This window comes from Paramormyrops kingsleyae, chromosome 7 (genome assembly GCF_048594095.1).
Source record: "Paramormyrops kingsleyae isolate MSU_618 chromosome 7, PKINGS_0.4, whole genome shotgun sequence".
Classification (NCBI taxonomy): Eukaryota; Metazoa; Chordata; class Actinopteri; order Osteoglossiformes; family Mormyridae; genus Paramormyrops; species Paramormyrops kingsleyae.
The window spans coordinates 28,701,821-28,725,042 of record NC_132803.1 but is presented as its reverse complement, the minus strand read 5'-3'; the positions used below and the strand labels follow the sequence as shown (position 1 = coordinate 28,725,042).

The following is a 23,222-nucleotide window of genomic DNA, read 5'->3' as shown; positions in this document are numbered from 1 at the left end:
GTAAAAATTCCTCTATCTTTGTGTGTCGCCTACTGGTTATTGTCGGTACTGCAACAACTTAACCTTAATGTCACGTGATTGCAGTCGCTCTGGCTAACTGCGTTCCTGAGTTGAACTATGGAAAGTAGTGTTCAGGGCTGGTTGAAGTCCTGAACACTATATTATTATATTATATTATATTATATTATATTATATTATATTATATTATATTATATTATATTATATTATATTTATTATATTATATTATATTATATTATATTATATTATATTATATTATATTATTATAAACAATAGGGGGCCAGCACGGTGGTGTAGTGGTTAGCACTGTCGTCTCACACCTCTAAGATGTGGATTAGTAGTTACTACTAATAATGACAAGAATACATCTTAAGTAACAGGTCCCTTGAAGGAAAAGCCTCTGGGACATTCAACATAACCAAAGATATAGGAGTTAGAATAAAACCATTAAAACAAAGTCGTTCAGAACAGCATACAGTATTCTTATGAGTAGTAAGAGTATGAATACTAGGAGCAAAGACATTTCATTTCTATATACATTGAATATAGGCCTACAGGCTATAAAATCATTTTATGGTATTGCAACACTATTATAGTCCTATATACGTATAACGACAAAAAAAACGAATTTGACAGCCCACTTGAATTACAATGCACTTTTTTTTGGTCACATCGTGCCAACGTAACATCGTCGTTGACACCTTTCCTCTCCCCATCATCATACAGCTGTTATGTGCCAGCACTGCAGGGGGCGCGAGCGAGCCAGTTTTACTCTGTCTCAGAGGGGTTGCGCCGCGCGCAGGTGACATCAGATGGCAAGTCCGCTGTCCCAGAAGTGGCGCTCCAGGCTGGGGGGGGAGTTCGTGAAATAATTGGGGGTGGTCGCTCGATACACACCCTCTTGGGACATTGTATCGTATGGAAGGCGAGACTAAACAATTTTTTCCTGAGGGGGGCTAGCCGCTGGCCTAGACGGCCGCCCATGATGTTCTAGGGGTTGATTGGACCTATTAGTCTTTTCACTAAAGTCAGCAGCCGTGTCACGAATTTGTTTAGCCTGCATAGAAATAAAATAAAAAGTATTATTAAAATGCCCATATTTTAGTATGAGGTAAATTCTAAGTATTGGTTCTTTTTAATGTAATATTCGGGACTTCACTTTAAAACAAAAACCAAGTTATAGTGGCATTAAATTGTTCAAAGTCTGTAAACGGCAAAACGAGGAATTGCGCGGAGTAAATGAAAACTACAAGTCCCGAAACACAGGCATGGCCAGCGGGCACCTTGGAGGGCGGGCTGGCCCGACGTGATTTTCCGGGATGGCAGCCAGAGGAGGTGAAATTCTCGGGAAGGGAGCGTGAGAGTTCACCTGCTGCTTCATCTGCGGAAGGCTGCAAAGTTACCAAAACATAGCGATCCTACGACTGACATTCAAATGTAAGTAGCCTAACAGGCTTAAACATGTTGGTTGTAAACGCACCTGTAATGCAGTCCCGTGCATATCTCGCATTAGCGAATTAACTTGATTTAATGCTGTCTGTTCAAATTAATGCAGAGACTTAGTTAAAGTTCTGAATACTGTGATAACGAAATGTAGTCGTTGAGACGGTGTTTGTAGTACATATAAGCTCAGGTCCGATGCACAGCAGTTGATTGAATTTTCCAGCTTCGCCTGTTGCTGAATTTGTGGTTCAAACTTCGCCGAAAGACAATTTGGACCGAGAAGTCATAATCAGTGTAACCAATCTGCTTTTCCGTGTAACACTGCACTCCTTACTGACTATTACTGACTAAGACGAGGGGTTTGGACCGTAGTGGAGGGTTTACTCCGAAACGAAGCACGCAAGTGATACGGAACGACGTAAAATTTGACTAACAAAATAAGATCAGTTGATTTCAAGGAAGCGAAGATGAACCAGGCTAAAAATATCTGTTTAAAGTCCCTCCAGTTCCCCTTTGTCCGTCAACAGAGCACAGTGTTACAGTACTGTGGATGAACTAGACCTCGACTGTATACATGAGCATCAGCATTACAATATAAATTGGCTCCGATGAAGTATGCAGGTATCCGCCGATGTTTGACTTGAACTGGACCAAAGGTGCGGTGGTGTGGCACGTGCATGCCAGACTTTGTCCTGTAGGAGGTGGTAGTGAAAGGTTGGTGCTTCAGCTACCAAAAACAAACTTTTCCTAGCATCAGGGGCATTGTAAAGGGGGATTTGGGCGATTCTAAGGGGCCCTCAAACTTGGGACATAGTTGGATTCTTAATATTGATTCTCATTTAAATGCATGTCTTTTTTGGACACTTCTTTTAAAGACCATATTCATTCTTGACACTAAGTATTTGATCCTGTGTGTTTCTTGTACAGCTGCTCACTTTTAGGTTGTCAGTTTACCCATTCCAAAGGTATTGGAAGATCTCAGTCCTGGTTTACTTTTCCATTGTACTCCTGCGAACCTCCGGAGTGCAGAGTGAAAGGCAAACCGAGTGAATCTAAGTAATGGTGTAGATAGCTTAGAGACCATGATTCTGGCAACAGTCAGAATCAGCCATGCAGAACACCTGCCTGCCTGTCTGTCTGCCTACTTATCTGCCTGTCTGTCTTCCCATCTGCCTGTCTGTCTTCTCATCTGCCTGTCTGTCTGTCTCCCTGCTTATCTGCCTGTCTGTCTGCCTGTCTATCTCTCTGTTTTACCCATTTGTCTTTCTGTCTGTCTGACTAGTCCATTTACAATTGTATTCAACTTCTGATTGTTTTCAACTACCTAAAAAGCAAAACCAGTCCTGTCCGGTGAATACCAGTGCTGACAGTGTACACAGCTGTAGAAAATCTTGTTCGTGTCCCAGAAATTGCTGTTTGGAGCTACTGAGTCTGCTGCTCCCTCCAGCGTCTCACCAGCAGGCAGGGTGGGGGTGGGGGTGGGGGTGGGGGTGGCTCTCCTTCATGCTTATCCTTCTCACACCCCATTGGCTACCTGCCACCTGTTTTCTTCTGTCACTGGTGTGTACAGCATGAAACAGGTATGGTGGGGTGTTGTTAGGTAGGAATGGGGAAAGGATGGTAGCCATGGAGGAAAGCTGAAAGTGAGACCGGTGCACTCCTTCCCGGGCTTTTCCCCCGGGGGGCGCATTTCTGTGGGAGATGTAGGGAGAGAGGAGCTCGAGGGGGACTTCAAAGAATGCTTTTGTCCTGGAGATGGGGGTGGTGTGGACTATTAGGCCCGGTCTGCAGAGAGCACCAAATGCACGCATGTACACACACACACACACACACACACACACACACACACACACACACACACACACACACACAGACAGAGACATATGTAATTATATCTTTGTGGGGACTCTCCATTAATTTCAATGAGGAAAACTCTAATCCCAACATGACGACCTTAACCCCTGCCCAGCCCTAACCTTAATCACAAGTAATCAAACAAAATATGAGACTTTAGTTTTTTGATTGCAGAAAAATGGTTCCAACAATGTAAAATAAACCTAATACACACACACACGCATATATATAAAGTGTGTGTATAACCCCCCCCCCACACACACGCACACTTTCAAAAATCGGAAGCTCACATCACACGTGTGACATGGGAGAAGCATATTGCCAGTTTCCCTGAAATGGGAAGTAAGCGGCACTTTGCTGAAGTTCAGCAGTTATTTACTATAACTGACTGGAGGGTAAATCCCAGGGATGAATGTATGAAAGAGAACTCAGGCTTTTCTTCTGCCTGCACAATACAAAACGAAGGCTGATATTGGGCTCATTTTATTGGTTCATTTAGTTTGAATGAAACACAACGCTGCTTCAGCGCGGGTCATCTGTGTACATATAGACAACATGCAAATGCATAATAAGCCCTATTCTTTCTGGATACTTTGGAATCAACATGCAGATATTTTTCCTGGTAAGTGTGACACTCAGTGGAACCATTGCTGATTCTGCAGTTCTTTTTTTCTAGATGTCCCAAACTGCTATGGGCTCGCTAAGCTTTCCCTTTTTGTTTCGTCTTGTCATTTCGGACCAAGACTGGGGAAGTACGAGTGAATTTCTGTTTCAGCACTTCAACCTCACTTGTGCAGGAAGTTTGGGGAGGACTGCACGTTGGGTAGATGCGTGATGCCCAAGCAATAAGAGACCCTGTGGGATTTTATCACCCAAAATCCTGAGCAGGTTATAGTTTTTGGGGATGACCTCCCAGTCCAGAGGTGTCTCTGCACTGCTGTGTCTGAGGGCTGGCGATTGGCTATTTCTGTAGCCTCACGTAAGGTAAATGATTATGGAAATTAGATGGCTTTTAGAACAGGAAGGAATAAAATGTAAAATGGTCCTATTCCTGAATAAGCTGCACGCTGGCTGACATTCTCACCGTCTGTAGGTTATGGTCTGCACAGTTCTGAGCAGCAATTGGACCATTCGCTTTGGGTCACATGCAATCTCGCTGCTGTTTGCTGTATGTACCCACAATGCACTCTGCTGCACTCAGGAACAGTGCCGCCCCTTGTGAGGGGTCAGCATAGTGTGTCCTGACCTAGACTGCGCTGCCTTTCCACGGCATTCTGGGATTACTACTTCAGATAGGATTTTTTAAAATTTTTTTTATGTAAGCTTTGTTTAACCACCTTCCGTTAAGAGCCTGTTTACACTTAAGTGGTGTGTGAGTTCAGGGTGAGAACTAATTGTGGTGGTGAGAGGGCGAGTGGATTGGTGGCTGGGCGAGTGGATTGGTGGCTGGCCGAGTGAGAGGGCGAGTGGATTGGTGTGTTTGGGGGCGTGGTGGCGACGGGTCACTTCCTGGTGTCTGGTTGGCATGAGCTGAGAAATGGAAGCGAGTTGCCCAGATGCTGGGTGCTGGGAGTACTTTCACAATGACCCTCGGACAGGGAACAGTGCAGAGCCCCCTCTTCCTGCACCTGACCTCAACCACCGCCACCAGCAACACGCCCCGTTTCGGTCTCACAGCTAAAAATACTGGCGACTGCATTTTCAGGGTGAGTCACGGCCGTGGTTCTTTCTGAGGATGGTTCTGAATCCACGTCAGTCTCACCGTGAGTGATGCCGCCTGGACCTAAGCCAGCTGGCTCAGCCGTAGATTGATGCTGTAGTCTGCGATTGGAGCGTCGCTCCTTTGAAAAGCAAGACGCAGGCTCCTGTCTTGCCACACTGCCATAAGGGAGTAACGCTGGACAGGATGTATGAGAACCCAGATGATTCATGCTGGATGAACTGAAGATCTGAGCACTGATCACTGAGAAGAAGCCTTTGATCTAGTTCTGAGGTAGGCTTTGGCAGTTTCTAATTTTTCATACCAACATACCGTCCAGACATTATACCGTGATATACAACATTCTGGCAGTATTTTCAAAAGTAACACTATTTACTTAAACCTCGCCTAACAGGCGGAGCGGGGAGAGGGATGGGGGGGGAACAAATTTTGCCGTAATATATTGTCATACTGTCAGACCGTTTCTAAGGTATTACAGGTCTGTGTTGAAGGTTACGTCTAGCTGTTCATTGAGGTCTTAGCAGCCTGTTGAGCTGTACAGTGGTTGAGGACCTGCTTTCTTCTGTTGGTGGAGATGATGATACTGAGATAGGTGATATTCTCATGCTGGTGGGGGTGATGGTGCTGGGTGGGGGCAGCACGGCGGTCAAACGGAGGCAGTGCTGTGTGTCGCTTATGGGTGGAGAATCTTCATCCCTCATCAGCGTGAAGCCTTGAGGGTCCTCGACCTCCAAGAGGGAAGTGAAAGCGGGACCTTGACCACGTCCCCCTCGCCGCATTTAGAAAGCGAGAGCGGCTGGGCCGGCCAGGCATCGCTTGCTTCCACCTCGAGGACCTTGGCGTGCGAGAAAACGGATGTCCGCTGTTGGACACTCCCGTTATGACTCACTCTGGGCCCTTGGGCCTGTTTCCCGTCTGCGTTGCGAGGCTCCCTGTAGGAGGCCGTCCCATCTAAAGGGGGTCCAATGATTTCCAAGCAGACAGCATTTTCAATTTGCCGGGGAAATGCCCGGAAACCCAAGGAACTCCACTTAAAGGGGAAATCCACTGGAAATTTTAGTGCGATTCGCCTTCAGCTTGATGGAATGATTGGGTTCTTCCTCCCCAGCTTGAGCGCCACCCTCTTGCCCCCCCCCAGAGAGCCTGGTGAAACATGGCGACACTGGATGTACACACCCTGGGCCACCACTTGAAGCAGGAGCGGCTGTACGTGGCGTCGGAGAAGCAGCTGATCCAGCGGCTGAATGCCGACGTGCTGAAGGGCGCAGAGATGCTGTACTGCACCACTTGGGTCGCCGGGGAACAGAGGAACAACCTGGACCGGGTCATCCGCACCAGGTGACCAGAACGCAACCCCCGGGGGCGGGATACGTGCGTGTGGTCTGGAGATGGTGTAAAGAGAGCAGATTGGGAAACTGCGTTCGAGGGGTTGGCATGCAGCTCATCGAGTTAGGATGACGTGCCTGTGATCAGATAGTTGGTGGTTTGAGTCTCACAGTCGGCAGTTGCGGAAGGGGCTCTGCCTACCTGTCTAACTGTACATCACTTTAGGTAAAGTCATCTGATAAATAACTAAATTCAATACAGATTTTTGGCTGAAAGGTTCCCTGTTCTTGTTCTTGGTTCTGGATACAATAAGCTGAAGTGCCTCAATAAAATATTCACTAAGAGCTTTATGATACATTAAAATAAATAACGTAAAGACTGGGCCACAGCTATAAACTGAGTTAATCGCCGCGGCAACGAAAGGTTTGAGTTAAGTAGGAAGTGCGCTTAAGGGAGAGTATAGGGTCTAGGGGGCCTCCGTTTCACACACACCTGGCTCCCCAGCTTATTCCCCCCCCCCTTCCTTGCAGCACGGAGGCCTCCCCCACCGAGTGCTGCCAGCGCGCGCGATTATTGGAGGACACGCGCTTCGTGGATGGCTACACCGCCCTTGGCCACCAGGTGGTGGCCTGCGGGGAGCTCCTGGCTGGCCTGCGCTCGGACTCTGGGCTGGTGGCGTCCTGCCTGGAGGCCGGGCAGCGGCTGAGCCCCGAGCGCGCTCTCTCTGCCGCTCACACAGTCTTCGCCTCCCTCTACGGCTGCTGCGTCACACAGGAGGATGAGGGCTATCTGCTCAAGGTGAGGGGGTGTGGCTCAGTGCCATGATTGGGTACTGTGGCCAGGATGTACCACAGCTGCACTGAAGAAGTTACTTGGCTTGAAAAGCTTGACTGAGCATCCAGACGTGTAAAGCATCACCTGTACAAACGGAAGCTGTTCAGGGTGATTGTACTTCCTGTCAGGCCTGACTTGAGTAAGAGGTAAATCTGTGTTTGAAATATCTCCTCACCCACTATATAGGGCGTCGGCCATTTTGTAATGCTGTTTGAATTCTCAACTGTCGATTTCATCCACTATATAGTGCACTACAAAATCGGCACAAGGCTTGGTTGACTTAGACCGTCATGCATTGCGGCCCATCCCGCGTGTCAGAACCATATTTGTGAAATTTTGCTCAGTCTGAACTGTAACCGTCAGCCGCTGTTAAGTAGCTCACTGCAGGTGAGCTATAACGAGTGGCTTTAGCATATGTCAGTTACAATGTGTACTTATCCAAAAAAATCAGTGTTGGTGCCCTTGTTCTGGCTTTGGTCTTTTGGCTTTTGTTCTGATTTTTTTTATTTTTTCTATTTTTTGGGGGGGGGGAGGGGTAACGAATCATGTATTGTCCGAAAGAAAAGGAAGGTGTTAAAAGGAACACAAATGTCTGCATTCCTGCCTGCTTGCAAGCATATCTGTCTGTCTCTGACTGTCTGTCTGCCTCCTTGTCTTCTGTCTGTGTATGTGTGTGTGTCTCTGCCTTCCCACCTGTCTGCCTGTGTGTTCGTGTCTGCATGCCTGCCTGTTTTCAAATTCAAATTCAAAAAACTTTATTTATCCCCAAGGGGCAGTTAAAGGCACACAGGGCACTTGATCAAAGGACACAATGATGTAAAGTGTTTGTCTTTTGCCTGCCTGCCTGCCTGTCGCCTTGCCCGCCTTCCTTGTCTGTTTGTCTGCCTGTCTCTCTCTCTGTGCTAAATGTGTCTGAGTGATACTGAGGGTCTGATTTCAGGTTGCCCTCTCCCCCGCCCGCAGGTGCTGTGCCGACTGGCCGAGCTGGAGCTGCCAGCCAGTGAGCCCCTCCCCCGCCTTCCCGGCCACGGTGGTCTCTTCTCCAGCACGTTCACCCTGCTCTTCCAGCTGCTCTCCCGCGCCCTTCCTGCTGGCCAGCTCTTCCTGACGGCAGCCCTGCACGGGCCTATCATGCAGCTGCTGGTGGAGGACGAGGAGCCCCTGGAGACAGACCCAGCCAGGGTGGGGGAGCGGCCGGCACGGCGGGCCCAAGCCCAGCGGCCCGGCAACCCCGCGGAGCGAGCCCAGGCGGCCGCCAAGGCGAACGCGGCCAAGCTGGCGGCGCTGGCAGAGCGCTTCATGGGCGGCCTGCGGTCCAGCACCTACTGCTTCCCGCCAGGCCTGTGCTGGGCCCTGGCTCAGGTGCGGCGCCTCCTGCTGGCGAGAATGGGGCCTGCGGAGGCACGGGCCGTCTGTGCAAACCTACTGCTCACCTGCTTTGTGTGCCCCGCTGTCATCAACCCTGAGCAGTACGGCATCGTGTCCGACGCCCCCATCAATGAGGCGGCGAGGTTCAACCTCACGCAGGTGTGGGACCCCGGGGATCCACACTCACACACTCACACACTCACACACAATCATACGCACTCACATGCACACTCTTTAGGGTTTATTTCTAGTGTGATTTGGTGTTAGGTGACATTTAATTGAGATTTATGAAAGGTACTGCATAATTTCTCCACATTTATACAGATGGAAATTTAACTGGGCAATTTAAGTTGAAGATGTACTTTCTTCAGATGGTACAACACAAGAACCCCCTGAAGATCACTGACCACTAAGTTGCAGTCTGGCAGCACAGTGGTTAGGCTCTGTGTCTTATGATCTGAATGGGTTTCAGCTGTTGTACCCTTGAAGGCCTTCACAACCAATGAATAATAGGCATTTGGAATGTAAGGACACAGCTGCGTCTGAACTCAGACCTAATCTGAAGTGGCTCTCATGACGATGCGGTTGCCTGTTCCCTGATCCCAATCTCCTGCACATCACCTACCTGATGCTGATCCAGTTGGGCCAGTTACTGCAGCAGCTGGCTGCAGAGGAACCCAGCAAAGCGGAGACCGGGAGGAAGAGTGTCCAGCCAAAGCTCGATAAAGTGAGAGAGAAAATAATAAGACTACGTCTAACTGGGGCAATCGGCTGCCATGTCGTGGGGTTTTTTTTTTTTTTTTTTAAATTATAAAGGTTTACTAATTGTCAGTCTCTAAATGCCTCTCTAGGTTTTAGGGGTCATTTGGGTTTTTACGTGATTTGAGTTATCGGTAATACAGCATGCCGTAGTGTCGACAGGATACAAGCCATGTTTGTTTTGCTCTGTGAACTGATTGGTCTGGGTGTATATTCCAGAGCTGCATTGCTGACTTCCTGGATGCTGTGATTGGGGAAATGACAGAGCAGGCCCCGCCCACAGCCTCCAGGGACCCTCTAGAGGGCCTGACAAAGATGGCAGTATATATAACACAGAACCAGCTGCACGCACTGGTGAGCATGTGGGCGTGACCTTGGTGTGTAATCCCAGCTGAGCCTTTGACTGACGTTAAACGTGCTTCATCTGCATGTGCCATGTCTCTTCCCCCCCTCCCCCCCACCCCCACCAGGTTGAACTGTTGCATGACTTGATACTGGGGGGGCACCTGCAGGTGGAGGAGCAGCAGAAACTTCAAGCTCTACTGGTGAACGTGCCCCTGCCCGAATCCCCCACCCCCCGGGGGAGTAGGGACAGCATGGAGCTTCTCCCCCCTGCTGCAGGCACAGCCAATAAGAACACCCTGCCCTTAGGTACAGGGGAGTGCAGATGTTGGGTGTGTTGGGGTCACCCCCTCCCTCATTGGTCCCAGTGCTCTCCGCTGTCTGCCACAGTCTCATCCGTTCATGTCATCAGAGGGGGTGATGTCAAGGTAGCCCCAAACGGGACTCAAACCCACTCCATTTCACCCCCCCAGGTTCTACCCTTAGCCGCAGCACGATGGCCCTGGATGTTGACCTGGAGTCTGGTTCTCAGGAATCGTCGCAGGAGGCGGGACCAGAGGAAGTGCTGGTGATCTCGCTGGGGAACACCCCCCGCACCCTTCCTGGAATGATGTCTGAGAATGATGTGAGGAGCATGTTGAGGATCCTTGATTTTATTGTAAATACCAGCAGTAGGGCTGTTTCTTTAGCGCCTCCCCCTGGTTTATTGCTGTAGGTGCTGGCACTGGAGGGCGGGGACGGTGCGCTGACAGCGCAGGATCCGGGCGGCGGCCCTCATCGCGGCCCAGCTGCATCGCGCAGGTTCTCCTGCTGCCACGACAATGCAGAGGAGGCTGCGTCTGAGGGTGCGGCCTTCGCTTTCTGCACCGACACACTCACCCCCCCCCCCCCGCCCATTAGCTATGTGGTCCCACGCATAAATAAAAATAAAATAAAAGCAGTAATAGATGCAGGATCGAGGTGGAAGTCGCTGTAGTGTTTAGATTAGATTAGATTAGATTAGACTTTATTAAACCCACAATGGGGAAATTCTTTGAGAATTTTGAGGGGAAGTACAGCTGCGTGTTTGTGTGGCGAAGCATTGCCGGGTTAGGATGCGCTTAGCGTGTAGCATGTTTAGCGTGTAGCATGTTTAGCGTGTGTAACTGGGACAGCGTTGGATCTGGCCTGACAGCGATGTTCATGCAGCCCGGTCCAACTCGGACTCCTCTGTGGACTTGGACGTGGAATCGGAGCCGGGAGCAGCCAGCTTGTCGGAGAGCTGTGAGGTGGAGGTTCTCCTGCTGATGAAGCGTGAGCAAGGTACCAGACCCCCCCCCTCCCCACGCAGTATGGTCATGGTACAGAACCACACACACACACACACAATATGACCGCAGCACCGAACCTCATACGATCCCATGCTTAAGGAGTCGACAGACTTCCAGTCACACACCTGAGCGGGTGGCTTGTTGTGAATGACCCCCCTCCCCCGCCAGCCCGGAACTGCCTTGATGTCTGCGATACATGGAGCACGGATGCACTGGCCAGCGACTTCGACCCTGGCTTGGATGAGGACCGGCTCCTGGAGGTGACAGGTGAGTCTCACTGAGTGCCCCCCCACCAGCACCGTTAGCTGGGGGCCGGACACATCCCCTAATCCCCCATGAAGGCACCACGTCACAATCCTATATTTAATTACAAATAACTGGGGAGCACATAGGATGGAAAGACCAAGTTTCAAACTGTTGGTTGTTGTGTGAGGCCTTCTCACTTTTTAGGCGACACTGCCACCGTGTGGTAAAATTGGAAATTGCACTATCCCTCATTGCGTAGGGCTGTGCAGGGACCTGCCTCATGGCAAGGTCAGGCATGTCCTTCACAAGTACGGCCGAGAACCTCAAAACTATCAGGTGCCCAGAAGGTCACCGTTTCTGTGGTTTTTAACATTGTGTAATTGGAGCATATTCTAGATATAAATTTATTCGGTGCATCTGATATTTTCAGTCATTGTTCTGATCGTTTCTGGTGTCTTAAAATCCATACTTTCATGGTTACGCGTCACCACCCCTCTCTCATGATAAACTATAATCTTCACTTGGATACTGGACTCTTCTTGTCTTTGATTCGTCCTTCATCCAGACACACCATCTATCATTGGTCAGGACATGGCAGGTCGGGACACCTTATTGGTCATTAAGCCATCTCCACGAGACGCTTGTTAAATGCCCATTAAGGCCTTGTTATCACACAGGCGTTGGGGCAGAGATGAGGCCTCTCATCTAATGACCCTGCTGAAATGGCAGAGTGGGAAATCCCGATGGCCACACTGACCTGTGCTCCTCGGCGCCGAGAAGTTTCCCCCTTCGGGCTGAAAGCCGTGGGCACATGGTTCTTTTTCTGCTTGTGCATGATGCTTGGTGTTGGCTGGGTCTGGGGGCTGACCAAGACCTGGGTGGTATCTAATTTTTCATATCGTCATTTTAACCATACATGTACCGTATACGGTATTTTGACAGTATTTTGAAAAATTGACACTATTCCAGTTTTTGCAATTTTGCCGAACCGGGGGCCAAATTTATTGTGGGGGATACCCCTCTCTCTCACACACGCAACAAATTTTAACAACAAGCTCAATTTCCCCCCCCCCCCCCCCCCCCCAAGATTTCAAAATTCAGTGATGCACCCAAAATTCTGCGCTAAACCGCGTTACTCTGATAGCACCCAAGCCTGTACTGGCCAGTCTTTACGATGCCATGTGGCGTTTTTGTGGAGTGCTTGACCTTAAGGTCTATAAACTCCACCCCGGAGCTTGAGGATTTGCTTGGATCTTAGAACATGTTTCCAAGGTCTCCAAGCCACAAGCTTCCTTGTGCTGATTTTCACTCTGTGAACTCACTCTCTTCTCTCTATGCTGGGGGTAACTTTCTGTCTGGGTCCTGACTTCTGCCGGGTCTCTGCTCTCTCCAGGGGCCTCAGCAGAGCCCCCCCAAGCCAGCCTGATCTTGCTCTCCAGCTTCGGGTCCTGTTCGGGCTCTATGCTCGCGGAGTCCTTTGCCGGCTCGACCGTGTCAGAGGCCACAAGTGACGCCTGGAGTGTGGAGGTCCTGCCTGGTGACCAAGGTGCTTTGGGGGGGGGGGTGGGGGTGTTCCCCATCAGCTTGGGCGGGGTGCTGACCTGTGCTATCTTAACTGCGGCTCACATAACAAGCAGAGCGTCGCGCTAACAACACAAAGGTTGTGGGTTCAGATTTCGTGGAGCACACACTAACTGTAACCCTCGTTTTGGATAATGATGTCAGATTAATATATGTGATGTAATATAGCGTGTGTGTGTGTGTGTGTGTGTGTGTGTGTGTGTGGTGAGGGTATTTTCACAGCTTTTCCCGCTGTGTCGTTAATGTGCCTTGACTGCTAACAACAAAAAAGCCTGGATTTGTTTGCATGCTCGTGTTTTAACACTGAGGTGAAGTACAACATGATTCTGTAGGGACCAGGATACCAGTTTGTGCCTGAGATTAATTTCGGTATGTGAGGTGAGGGATGGACCATGCAAGAGAGCAGGCAGGTAGTGAACGCATCACATGCGTGTCGCATAACTCCGCCCTGCTCCCACCCAAACAGAGGCCCTGGATGTGAAACCGCAGGAGCGCATGCAGGAGGTTGACAGTGACGTGTTGGACGATGTCATGCAGGTTACTTCCCACCCCATCAGTCCTGGGAAAGGCATGGGCTCAGGTACAAGGGCGCCCCCTACCTGGCACAATACCAGCCTCGCGGAATTATTTTAGCATATCATCACTGTCTGATGAAAAACACGTATGTCCACTTTTTGACGATTGTTACTTTTTGCTATACAGGGAATATGTCCATTCTGTCTACTGATAGCATTAGACAAACGTATTGATCACTTCAAATCGCTAATTTTAACCATTGAACATTGATAGCTAGATATCTAGCTAGCTGACATTGTTAATTGTGAAAATGAAGCGAGATAAGCTTATATCTCATTGACACTGACATAAGTGCCTCTCTGACAATAATCCACATAAGTCCATTTAAAACATTAAACTGTTCACTGACAGCTGTGTATGGGTGTGTTTCTGTATGTGATGCTAAGGGCTAAGCTGTTTTAGGATTATTTTGTAAAGTAATTTTTTGATGGTCCTGGAATGATAGGTTTTTAGTTTTTTCACTGCTGATGTAACCCCCCCCCCCCCATTGACTGATAGGCACACTTCTTTGCTAAATGCTATGCTAATAAATCTGCTGACTGCCTCCCTAACTGCTGCTGCAGTGACTCCATTAGCATGCTATGCTAACCGCTGCGCTAATCGCCACCCTTGTAGACGTGAGCGCTGCGCCGGCAGAGGATGCGCAATCAGAAAGTGGCTCAGATGGGAAGGACTCGGTGGCCGGCCCGGACGGGGCAGGAGCAGGCTGTGGTAGGGCAAGGGCGTCTCCGGTCAAATGCCCCCATCAAGTGGATACTCATCAAACTGATCAGATAATCAACAGGCTCCTACTTCACTGCCATTTTCCTTTTTATGGCTGAGCTTTATACCGAAACGATGATTTAATGCTGATATAATTTATAGAGAATGTTCTGCTTAACTAATATAACCATTCTTTAATATATTTCCACATCACTTCATATTTTGTTTGGTTTATCAGAAGCCTCATTTTAATATTCCTCTATAGAAAGGCACACTCGTGACATGGCAGTGCTTCTCCATGTTTTTGCTCCCTCCCAGTTCCCACCAAGGTGGTACCAGGTATTCGGTGTTCTTGATTGGCTGGGAGCTGGGAAGGAGCAAAAACGTGGACTGTCTGGGGGGTCCCAGAGGACCGGGTCGAGAAGCACTGTGTGGGTTTGACTGGAGTCTGTCCTCTGTTGCCATGCAGGATCCCCCCAGCATTCCCCCTCTGACCGGGAAGCCGTGCTGTTCACGGTCGATCACCCAGGCTCTGAAGAAGGTAACTGTTGGACCGTGACCTGAAGTGTCATGCTCACGCAGAGCGACACTCGGGTTCCCCACGAAAGCAGGCCCGTGTCAGACGGTTAAAGGCCTCTAGGTTTTCGCACCTGTGCTGTGCTATCAGGCGTTAATGTGACCCCGTCCTGTCCTGAGCGTGGTGTAACCCCTCGCCCCGCAGGCCCCGCCCCCTGCACCGTGGTGAGGCCGAAAGGGCAGAATGCACGAGCTGCCCACCCGCCCTCCTTTCCCGCTGCCTTTCCCCTCCCGGGTCTGAGGTCGGCGGAGCTCGAACACGTCAAGCAGCGGCTCTCGCTGCCCGAGCAGCTGGGGAGGGTCTGCATCGACGACCCGAGTGGTCATGGCCGGCGACCAGTCAGCGATCCCGGCGTCCAGCGCCGCGTGGTGCTGGAGGACCGCCAGCACCCCCACACCAAAGGAGAGGTCAGTGTGGGTGGCTGGAAGGGCCCAGCTAGTTAGAAACAGCAGGAAGAGCAGTGTCCCCCGGTACTTACCCCCGTGTCATCGTGCACTTCAGGCCGAGGAGAAGAAGGACAGTGACGACGAGCAGCCGGACCGGAACCGGCCCTGGTGGAAGAAGCGGCTAGCCTCCGCACTCCCTAAGGGTGAGAGATGCCTGTCTGTGTCCCTCTGTGTCACGGGACTATGGTGACATTGCCGTAATACTATTGTCAGTCTATTGTTTATTGTCAGAACCTTAAATGCAGTTTGTATCAGAAGCAGAATGAGGTAATAACAACCTGAACGTCTCTCCTTAGGTCCGAAGTCTGCGTTCCGCAAGAAGGACAGGTCTGATAAACAGGCCACGGGGTCATACCGGGTCCAGCCAGGTTTGTTTTTCCACTCTGGTCCTTGATCAGGTCTAAGTGGGCCGCTGAGCCGCGGTTCTGTTATTGAAATTGTGGAGCCGTTGATACTGAATATGCTGGTATGGCAGACCCTTCAGGCCCCCGGACCCTCAGTTAGGCTCCGGCCTCTGCTGGCTCCGCCACTGGGAGGGGTCGACCTTCCATGCCCCCACCTAGCAGTACAGGCCACTCGTGTCTGTCTATATGGGTAAAAGTGTGAGGTAAATGATGATGATGATGATGATGGTACTCATCGTTATGCGGTCTGGCTCCGTCCAGGAGAGTCGCCACCCGGCCTGGCTGAGGACATCCTGGACAAATACAGAAACATCAAGCGGAACGGCAGTGCAGCACCTGTACTCGCGGGGGTAGAAGCTGAAGCTGGTGGGTGCTTACTGTGTGTGTGTGTGTGTGTGTGTGTGTGTGTGTGTGTGGGGGGGGGGTGGGTGGGTGGGGGGGGGGGGGGGGGTGCTTGCAGTCATATTCACATTTCAGGGTGGGAGGAGCTTCACAGCTTCAGCTGTGTGGCTAAAACATCACCGTGTACCTCCCAAAATTTAATTTGGCTTCAGACCTTTGTTTTTAAATAATTAAATATCAGTATCCCAATATCAGACTCTCTCCTGTGCCGTTGGTCAGATCAGAGGTACAGACCTTTGGGAAAGGCCCTGGCTGGAGCTGCATGGTTTGGTGTGGAGAGGAGAGGGGGGTTTTTGTGTAATTATGGGATGGTTAAGGAGATTATCCTAACCTTTGGATGGAAGGTGCTCAGTCTCTGCCTGCTCTGTGTGTCCAGAGCCCGCTGTGGAGACGGAGCACAGGGAGGACGTGCTGCGAGACGAAGCTTCGTCTAGTGTCGTCACGGACAACCGACCCGAGTCCTACCCTAATGACGACTGTGCCCCCAGATATCAGTTCTCGTTGAGGTTGGTGCCCTTGTGTTTGCGTACTGAACTTTCGCGACGAGCGCGTATGACGACCGCGTATGACGACCGCGTATGACGACCGCGCTCTCGACTTACCGCTCGTTCCCAGTGACGCCAAGAAGAAGCTGAGGCTAGCCCTGAGCTCAGCCAACGCCCTCATCCTTCCCATCATTCCTCCTGCTTCCATCCCCAACGGGCTGCCCGACCACGTTCATCGAGAAGGTACCAACCCCCCCCCGGCGCACACGCTGTCGGCCATCACCTGAGGTCCATGAGATCGCAGCCCCCTCTTGTCAAGGACCCTGTTAATGGTGCATTCTTGTCCTGGAATAACATCAGTGTTTGTCAGGAACCACATGGGTCTGTGTGATACAGGTAATGAGCTGTATCGCTAATTGGGCTAATTCTACACACGGCAGTCTGGGAACCCCCACCACTGTGGATAAAGGCTGTATTTCGTGACTAAGCTGGCAGAGTGTAACCGTGCCACATGCCTCCCTCGGTTCAAATGATGCCCTCGTTCCGCATTTAGGCTAGGAAAAGCCAGCAAAGTAATCCCTCCCCAGGATCCTCGAGAAGCTAATTATGTCGTTATGGCAGTGAGTGGCTTGTGCAGGCTGTGTCTCCCCGTATACATGTGCCGCGGTCCGGATGGGAGTGTGACGCCGGTCTCCTGAGCCTTCTCACCCCCACACGCCCATAGGGAACGAGGTGGTCTGCTTCCTGAAGGTCCAGCTGGCCGAAGCCATCAATCTGCAAGACAAGAAGCAGATGGCCCAGATCCAGGAGACGCTGCGCTGCGTCAGTCACGTCAGCACTGGCCAATGCGAGGAGCTGCTGGCCGCTGTAGCCAGTGACTACAGGTAGGGGGTGTGGTCAGGGAGGAGGGTGGGGTCAGGTAGGGGGTGTGGTCAGGGAGGAGGGTGGGGTCATGGCTATTGCCATTTATGTATGTGTGTGCATGCTGTTTACGTGTAGTGTAACATGCTAGATGCCAAGTGTAGTTGTGTAATCAGTATTAGCTAATACTAACCATGTGAACAGGGTGGTTCATATGAAATCAGGTAACTCCTCTGGTATTTTCACTGCTTAGGCTAGTAGTAGTACCAGCTTTTATGAATTATTCTACTGTTTGTGTGTTTCTTTGTAGGGATTTATTTAGAGTAACTCTTAATGCAAACTAAACAAGCTGTTTATTAATTTTAATTAGTACCATAACTGCTTTGTTTGCATCGGTTGAGGTTAGCGAATTAACGTCATTAAGTTGTAGTTCTGTGTTTCCACAGGAAGAGGGCGCCCTATGTGGCCTACCTGACGCGCTGCCGGCAGGGGCTGCAGGTGACTCAGGCCCACCTGGAGCGGCGGCTGCGGCGGGTGCTGCGGGACAAGGAGGTGACGAGCCGCTGCTTCACGGCCGCCTGCGTGCGACTGCTGCTGAAGCGCATGGAGGACAAGATGATGAACTTCACCGTAGGTCAGCCCTGCCCCCAACGCCCAGCCCCGCCCCCACCGCTGACCTCATCGCCTGCCACCATCTCCTTCATTTGAACCACAGCCACAGCCTCCATTTAGCTTCTGTTCCAATCATTTTTTGTTATAATGTGTGCTAGTTGAGTATGAAGGCGAACACCACAATCTCTGGTCGAGCTACATGATATCACATGGCAGTTACAGGGCACATGTACAGTAATCAGCAGGGCTTCAGATGGCTGTAAGCATTTGTCCGGACGCTGGCTTTTCAGTACAATATCGATGTTTGGTAAGCAGATTAGTAGTACACCTACAATATTAATGATATAGTGTATTGTGATGTCCGAAAGTTAGTAATCTGTACAAACTCGGCGTATCCTTATGTTTATTAAATGTGTCGAACTTTAAACTGCAAAAAGTACCGCCTCACCACTGACGTCTCTTCACCTCGTCTATCCACAGTATCTCCTCTTTTAAAGGATGTTGTGGCTGCTGAGCTGTTCCTTTCTTCACCACCATTTCAATGCTTATCCCTTCCATGATTTACCAAAACGGTAGTATGTGGCGTGCTCTGCTAACGGAGTTTAATAAACAAAGGAAACACTGAAAAAAATGAAAAAATTTGAAAAATACGGTTTTAAAAAAAGGAGCCATCTCCGAGTGATTTTAATGAACCTTGGCGTTGGTTGCTAAAGCCTGCGGCCTGTAACCCCCCCCCCACAGCGTTTCAGGGCTTCACGGCGGCGGACGACAAGACGGCGGCTGTGGAGGATTTCCTGCAGCACCTGTATGGTTTGATGGCCCAGGATGCCATCTGGCAGTTTGCCAGCGAGGAGCAGCTGCAGGACGCCCAGGTGGTCATCGAGCGCAGCGTCATGAACCACATCTTTAAGATGGCCTTCTACCCCAACCTGGACGGGGACACCCTGCGGGACCAGTGAGTGGCCCCACCCTCCCCGGTCACTTCCATGGAGTTCAGTGACGTCGGGTTTTGGAGAAGCATTACAGGAGAGAGACATGGTCGACTTTTATAACTGCGGTGCTCGTGGACCAATCAAGGCGATGCCTCACAGTTTGATTATTGAGCAAAAACTATAATTTAGAAATGATGCAATGAGACAACAGTTATTCACTCTTCTGCAAACCCCCCCCCCCCCCAGGGTCCTGCACGAACACATTGAGCGGCTAAGCAAAGTGGTGACAGCCAATCACAAAGCTCTTCAAATCCCACAGGTAACAGCCCTGATCCCAGCCCAGCCCAGCCACTTCCTCTCAGATTTGCTGTGCTTCCTCACCTGTACCACCCCCCCGCCCCCCCCCCAGGTGTACCTGAAGGAGGCTCCTTGGCCGGCAGCACAAGCGGAGATTGGTGCCATGAGCGCCTACAGAACGCCGCGGGACAAGGTGCAGTGCGTGCTGCGAATGTGCACCAGCATCATGAACCTGCTGAGCCTGGCCAATGAGGACGCTGTACCTGGTGCCGACGACTTCCTGCCCGTGCTCGTCTTCGTCCTCATCAAGGTCGGGAAGCGTGGGGGGGGCACAGCAGCTCAGTCACCTGATCATGTTTCCATGCAACCTGCGAAGGCTTCCGGGAGCTATTCAGAGAAAGATGTGTTGGATTTAAAGGCTGTAACGAGCTTCAGTGTGTGTGTACCAGTATGAGCTCTGAATAGGTAATGTGCCAGCGTTCCCATTGTGTGGCTACATCCGCTTTCTTACGCCAGTTCTTCTTTGACTCTAACTGTGGTGACTCCCCTGAGTCACATCACTCTGACACCCAGCAGTAATCCTGCCCCCCACCCCCTATCCCACAGGCCAACCCCCTCTGCCTGCTCTCCACCATCCAGTACATCAGTAACTTCTACTCCAGCGGTCTGAGCGGCGAGGAGAGCTACTGGTGGATGCAGTTCACGGCCGCCGTTGAGTTCATCAAGACCATCGATGACCGCAAGTGAGGCCTTTCCTGGCCTTGGCCACGCCCACAGCTTACACTCCATCCAATGAGCGCCAGCGGCTGGACAGGATGCTCAGTCGAATTGCAGAGCGATTCAACCCTCTCTTCTGCTTGGGTTGCGATTTAACCCCTGGCCTGAAATCTGGCCAAAAATGTAAGATTGAGAAATCGTAACCACTTTGAGGTTAGGACACTTACTAGGAATCTGTAATCAGCAGAGATTTAAACAGCACTTAAAAGCATCTTTAAATTAATATATTAAGTAAATTAATGATTTTTTTTGCTATGATGAACATGGGGTATATATTTCTAAAAACAAAATTTGCAATTTACATTAACTCTCATCACTAAGGGAGCTGGTTTTGTGCATTTCCAGTCTTGAGAGTTTGTGTTCAGGTGCTGCTCCTCCTCGCTGGCAGCAGACAGATGTGTGTGAGACTGCGGTGTAAGATGCACGTAACTCAGGGACCCAGGACTGTGGAAAAGGCGTGGAACCGCGAACCGCATTGCACAATCCGCCGTCGCAGAGGCTGCATTACTGCGCGCCGAGTCTTACCTTTCATGGGTTCAGATATCGAATGGGACAGGGCTTTAACAGGATCTATACTTTTATGGGTGGTTAACAATCTCCTAACCACCTAAAGAAAAACCAAAATTGTCAGCTACAAAATCCTGGGGAAATCTTATTTATTAATGTAATTTGGTTTACTGTGGTTACTCTAACCTGTTCCTTCCAAAGCTACCTCAGAAAACAAAAGCTTAAAGGTGAGGCCTTAAATTAGTTTCTTTCTGCATCGCGCAGAGCTGCCTGTATGCTTACAGTCTTTCCAGGTGATCCGGCCCGATTTTGCCAGCTTGTCCTTCCAGGAGACCTCATGGAATATGCATGCCCTCCCCTACCTGGGACTGTTCTGACAGGAATACAAAAAAATTATGCAGGTTTAAAAAAAACAAAATACACATTTTGACAGCCATGTGCCCCTTAAAGTACATTTTTTAGTGCTGGGCTTCGTCAGCTGGGTCATGTCTCCATAACAGTGAAGTTCTGTTCCTTGACAAGGTTTAGTTTAAGGAATTACACCAAAGGATTTCTTTCTGCTTTTTTTTGCCCAGGTGTTAACATGTGAATGCAGCCTGTACAGTCATCCCTTGTGGCTAAAAACTGCTTACCTTTGACTTCTTGATGAGGCAGTGAACTTGAATATCTTACACAGCAAATGCAAATTGGGGTCAGATTTCTACAGTGCGCAATACATGGGATTTTTTTTTCTTCCTCCTGATGTCATGAGTTCATCTGTCACTGACGGACCTCCATTTGTCCTTATTCTTTTATTGAATCTCCATGTTTCTCAATTTCAAATGTTGGAGGGGAGGTGGGCTTTTACGAAGCTGAAAGGGCTTTAACTGTCTTGCACATATGAAGGGGAAAAAATACTTTGCCTTTCTTTTGTATGTTAAAGATTTGTTTGTTATTCTTCATGAAGTTAATAAAAAAAATCGTTTTTTTGAGCTGTGTGTTTGTTTTGTTCACGGGCAAGGCTGGCATGTCCTCTCCGAATCCCTCTTTTGTCTGGCATTAGGGCTGTGATGCTCAGTAGTGCAGTACTCAATATCGCAACAGGCCAGCAGGGGGCAGGCTAATGAGGGACAGCCTGCCTTTCTACAATTACAACACTTGCTCTGAATGATTGTATCTGTATAAAAATGTGAGTCATGTATTATGATAAAATATATATTGCTTGTATAATAAACCCATCGTCCAGTTGGCAGTCTATTGATAGGCACATGCATACATCATGGATGTTTCATAGGTCACAGTTGGCTTAACTGCATACAGGGACAGGTTTGTTTCTGGGGTCCTGTGCTCCTGCAGTGTAGTAACTCTTTGAGGTCAACAGGGGGCCTCCAAACCTCAAGGGCCACATAAATGTGATAAACACTGCTGCTACTGGCCACCAAAATGTTACTCGTTTTCTGAACCATTTGAAGAGAGACCCACAATTATTTATATATAATTATTATTATATAATCATTATTTTAGAGTTGCACGAATCTTTTACGCTATTTAGAGAACGGAACGAGCGTTTTCCTCCTGTGGGGTGTGTGACGTGGGCTCCGGCCTCCGCTCAGCATTTATCTTAGACCAGGATCGCCGTCATCCTGTGTAATCCTTGTACTGCCGATGACCTCCGCCAGGTGGCAGGCGTTGCCCGCAGAACTGCAGCACCCTGAAATAACACCATACGAAAGCAGAGCCAGGGAATCAAAGAAAAATAAAACCCATAACCATTGCTTTCAGTTTTACCTGTAGAACGGCAGTACTTGGCTTTAAATAACTGATCTTTACAAGTATTCTTGTAATACTCTGGACTTTAAGTACGTGATGGGGGTACGTAATTGCTTAAAATTGCTTAAAAAAAGCATTATTTGGTGTGCAGTTATAGGCCAGTTACACTTCCAGATGAAATAGGTATTGTGTTTTAATGCCGCTACTGGTCAGGGTTGCAACTCATTTATACCAGTTGAGACGAACGGAAAAGGGGCACCTATGGTCAAATGAAAAGTAGGCTTTTTTTTAGCTAGCCTTGGCAAAGAGCAGGTATGCAAAGACGCCAGATGCTGTTTTTTTTGTCCTGTAAGTGGGGGGGACGGATCGAGGTCACTCTGAATCTGAAGGGGACCCATCCCATCCATCCCTGGTGCTAACTGCGTGCCTGCAACACCATGCCGAATTCTGACGGACACTGTGATCAAAATGACTTTTTATACCACGGACATGGTATTTAGAATCGCAGCCAACGTTGCTTCTTTTGTGTCACAGAGTTTTGCCAAGCACACGCTTGTCCGTGTGCACAGGGGCGCAGCTTGACATTCTACTTGGGTTGGCACTTTCAATATGAAGAAATTAGAGGCCCCCTTACTGGGTTTTGGGCCCCTAAAAACTGCTGCCCCCCCCCCCCCCCCCCCCCCCCCCCCCGAATCTACCAGTGTATCCATGCCTCTCCAGGGCCCCTGCATGTACAGACAGGTTGCTGATCCTTAGGGGGTCCCAGTCCACCTTGGAAATACTGGTCAATTCATTTTTAAAGTCCAACCTAATTATTTTGAAAATAATAAACACATGGAAAGGAGACCAGCTTAATAAACACCAAAGAAAGAAATGTTTAAAGATCACTTTGGTGTGCAAATGTGAAGGGAAACGCTTTCTATCTCTGCAGTAGCCTGCAAGTCAGACACAAAATGATCCTTATTAAGAATAATAAAATACATACATTGTGGCTTTTAAAGTCCACGCGTGCATTCAGCCCCACACCACTACCGAAAACAGACGTACTACTCAGATTTCACACACATGTGACGCCACATCCGTCCCGCGCTCTC

The 23,222-nt window shown here is 49.6% G+C and overlaps 1 protein-coding gene across 5 annotated transcripts; it reads left to right on the top strand.

Annotated features, from left to right (window-relative positions):
* The first annotated feature begins 846 nt into the window (after positions 1-846).
* On the top strand, positions 847-21,350 carry LOC111853994 (GTPase-activating protein and VPS9 domain-containing protein 1-like). Of its 5 annotated transcripts, none has more exons than XM_023831524.2 (27): positions 847-1,455; positions 6,144-6,373; positions 6,892-7,159; positions 8,159-8,722; positions 9,204-9,290; positions 9,542-9,676; positions 9,793-9,973; positions 10,138-10,289; positions 10,380-10,509; positions 10,853-10,966; positions 11,143-11,241; positions 12,614-12,766; positions 13,268-13,381; positions 13,993-14,088; positions 14,549-14,620; positions 14,801-15,063; positions 15,158-15,245; positions 15,399-15,470; positions 15,768-15,872; positions 16,285-16,414; positions 16,524-16,636; positions 17,118-17,277; positions 17,701-17,888; positions 18,608-18,821; positions 19,045-19,117; positions 19,208-19,405; positions 19,702-21,350. In XM_023831524.2, exons 2-27 carry the CDS (start codon positions 6,189-6,191, stop codon positions 19,840-19,842), a joined length of 4,095 nt encoding a protein of 1,364 aa, XP_023687292.2. In that variant the 5' UTR covers positions 847-1,455; positions 6,144-6,188; the 3' UTR covers positions 19,843-21,350. The 5 variants fall into 5 exon arrangements, with proteins under 5 accessions (XP_023687292.2, XP_023687291.2, XP_023687294.2 ...); XM_023831523.2 differs by having other exon boundaries at positions 848-1,455; positions 6,174-6,373; XM_023831525.2 differs by lacking the exon at positions 847-1,455 and adding an exon at positions 4,878-5,308 and having other exon boundaries at positions 6,174-6,373.
* Positions 21,351-23,222: the final 1,872 nt, after the last annotated feature.

Bases quoted from the DNA above. Each gene is read 5' to 3' on its own strand.
- LOC111853994 (XM_023831524.2), top strand. From the start codon at position 6,189: ATGGCGACACTGGATGTACACACCCTGGGCCACCACTTGAAGCAGGAG. The intron at 15,873-16,284 runs GTGGGTGCTTAC...CTGTGTGTCCAG, and splicing joins GGGGGTAGAAGCTGAAGCTG to AGCCCGCTGTGGAGACGGAG. The intron at 19,118-19,207 runs GTAACAGCCCTG...CCCCCCCCCCAG, and splicing joins AAGCTCTTCAAATCCCACAG to GTGTACCTGAAGGAGGCTCC.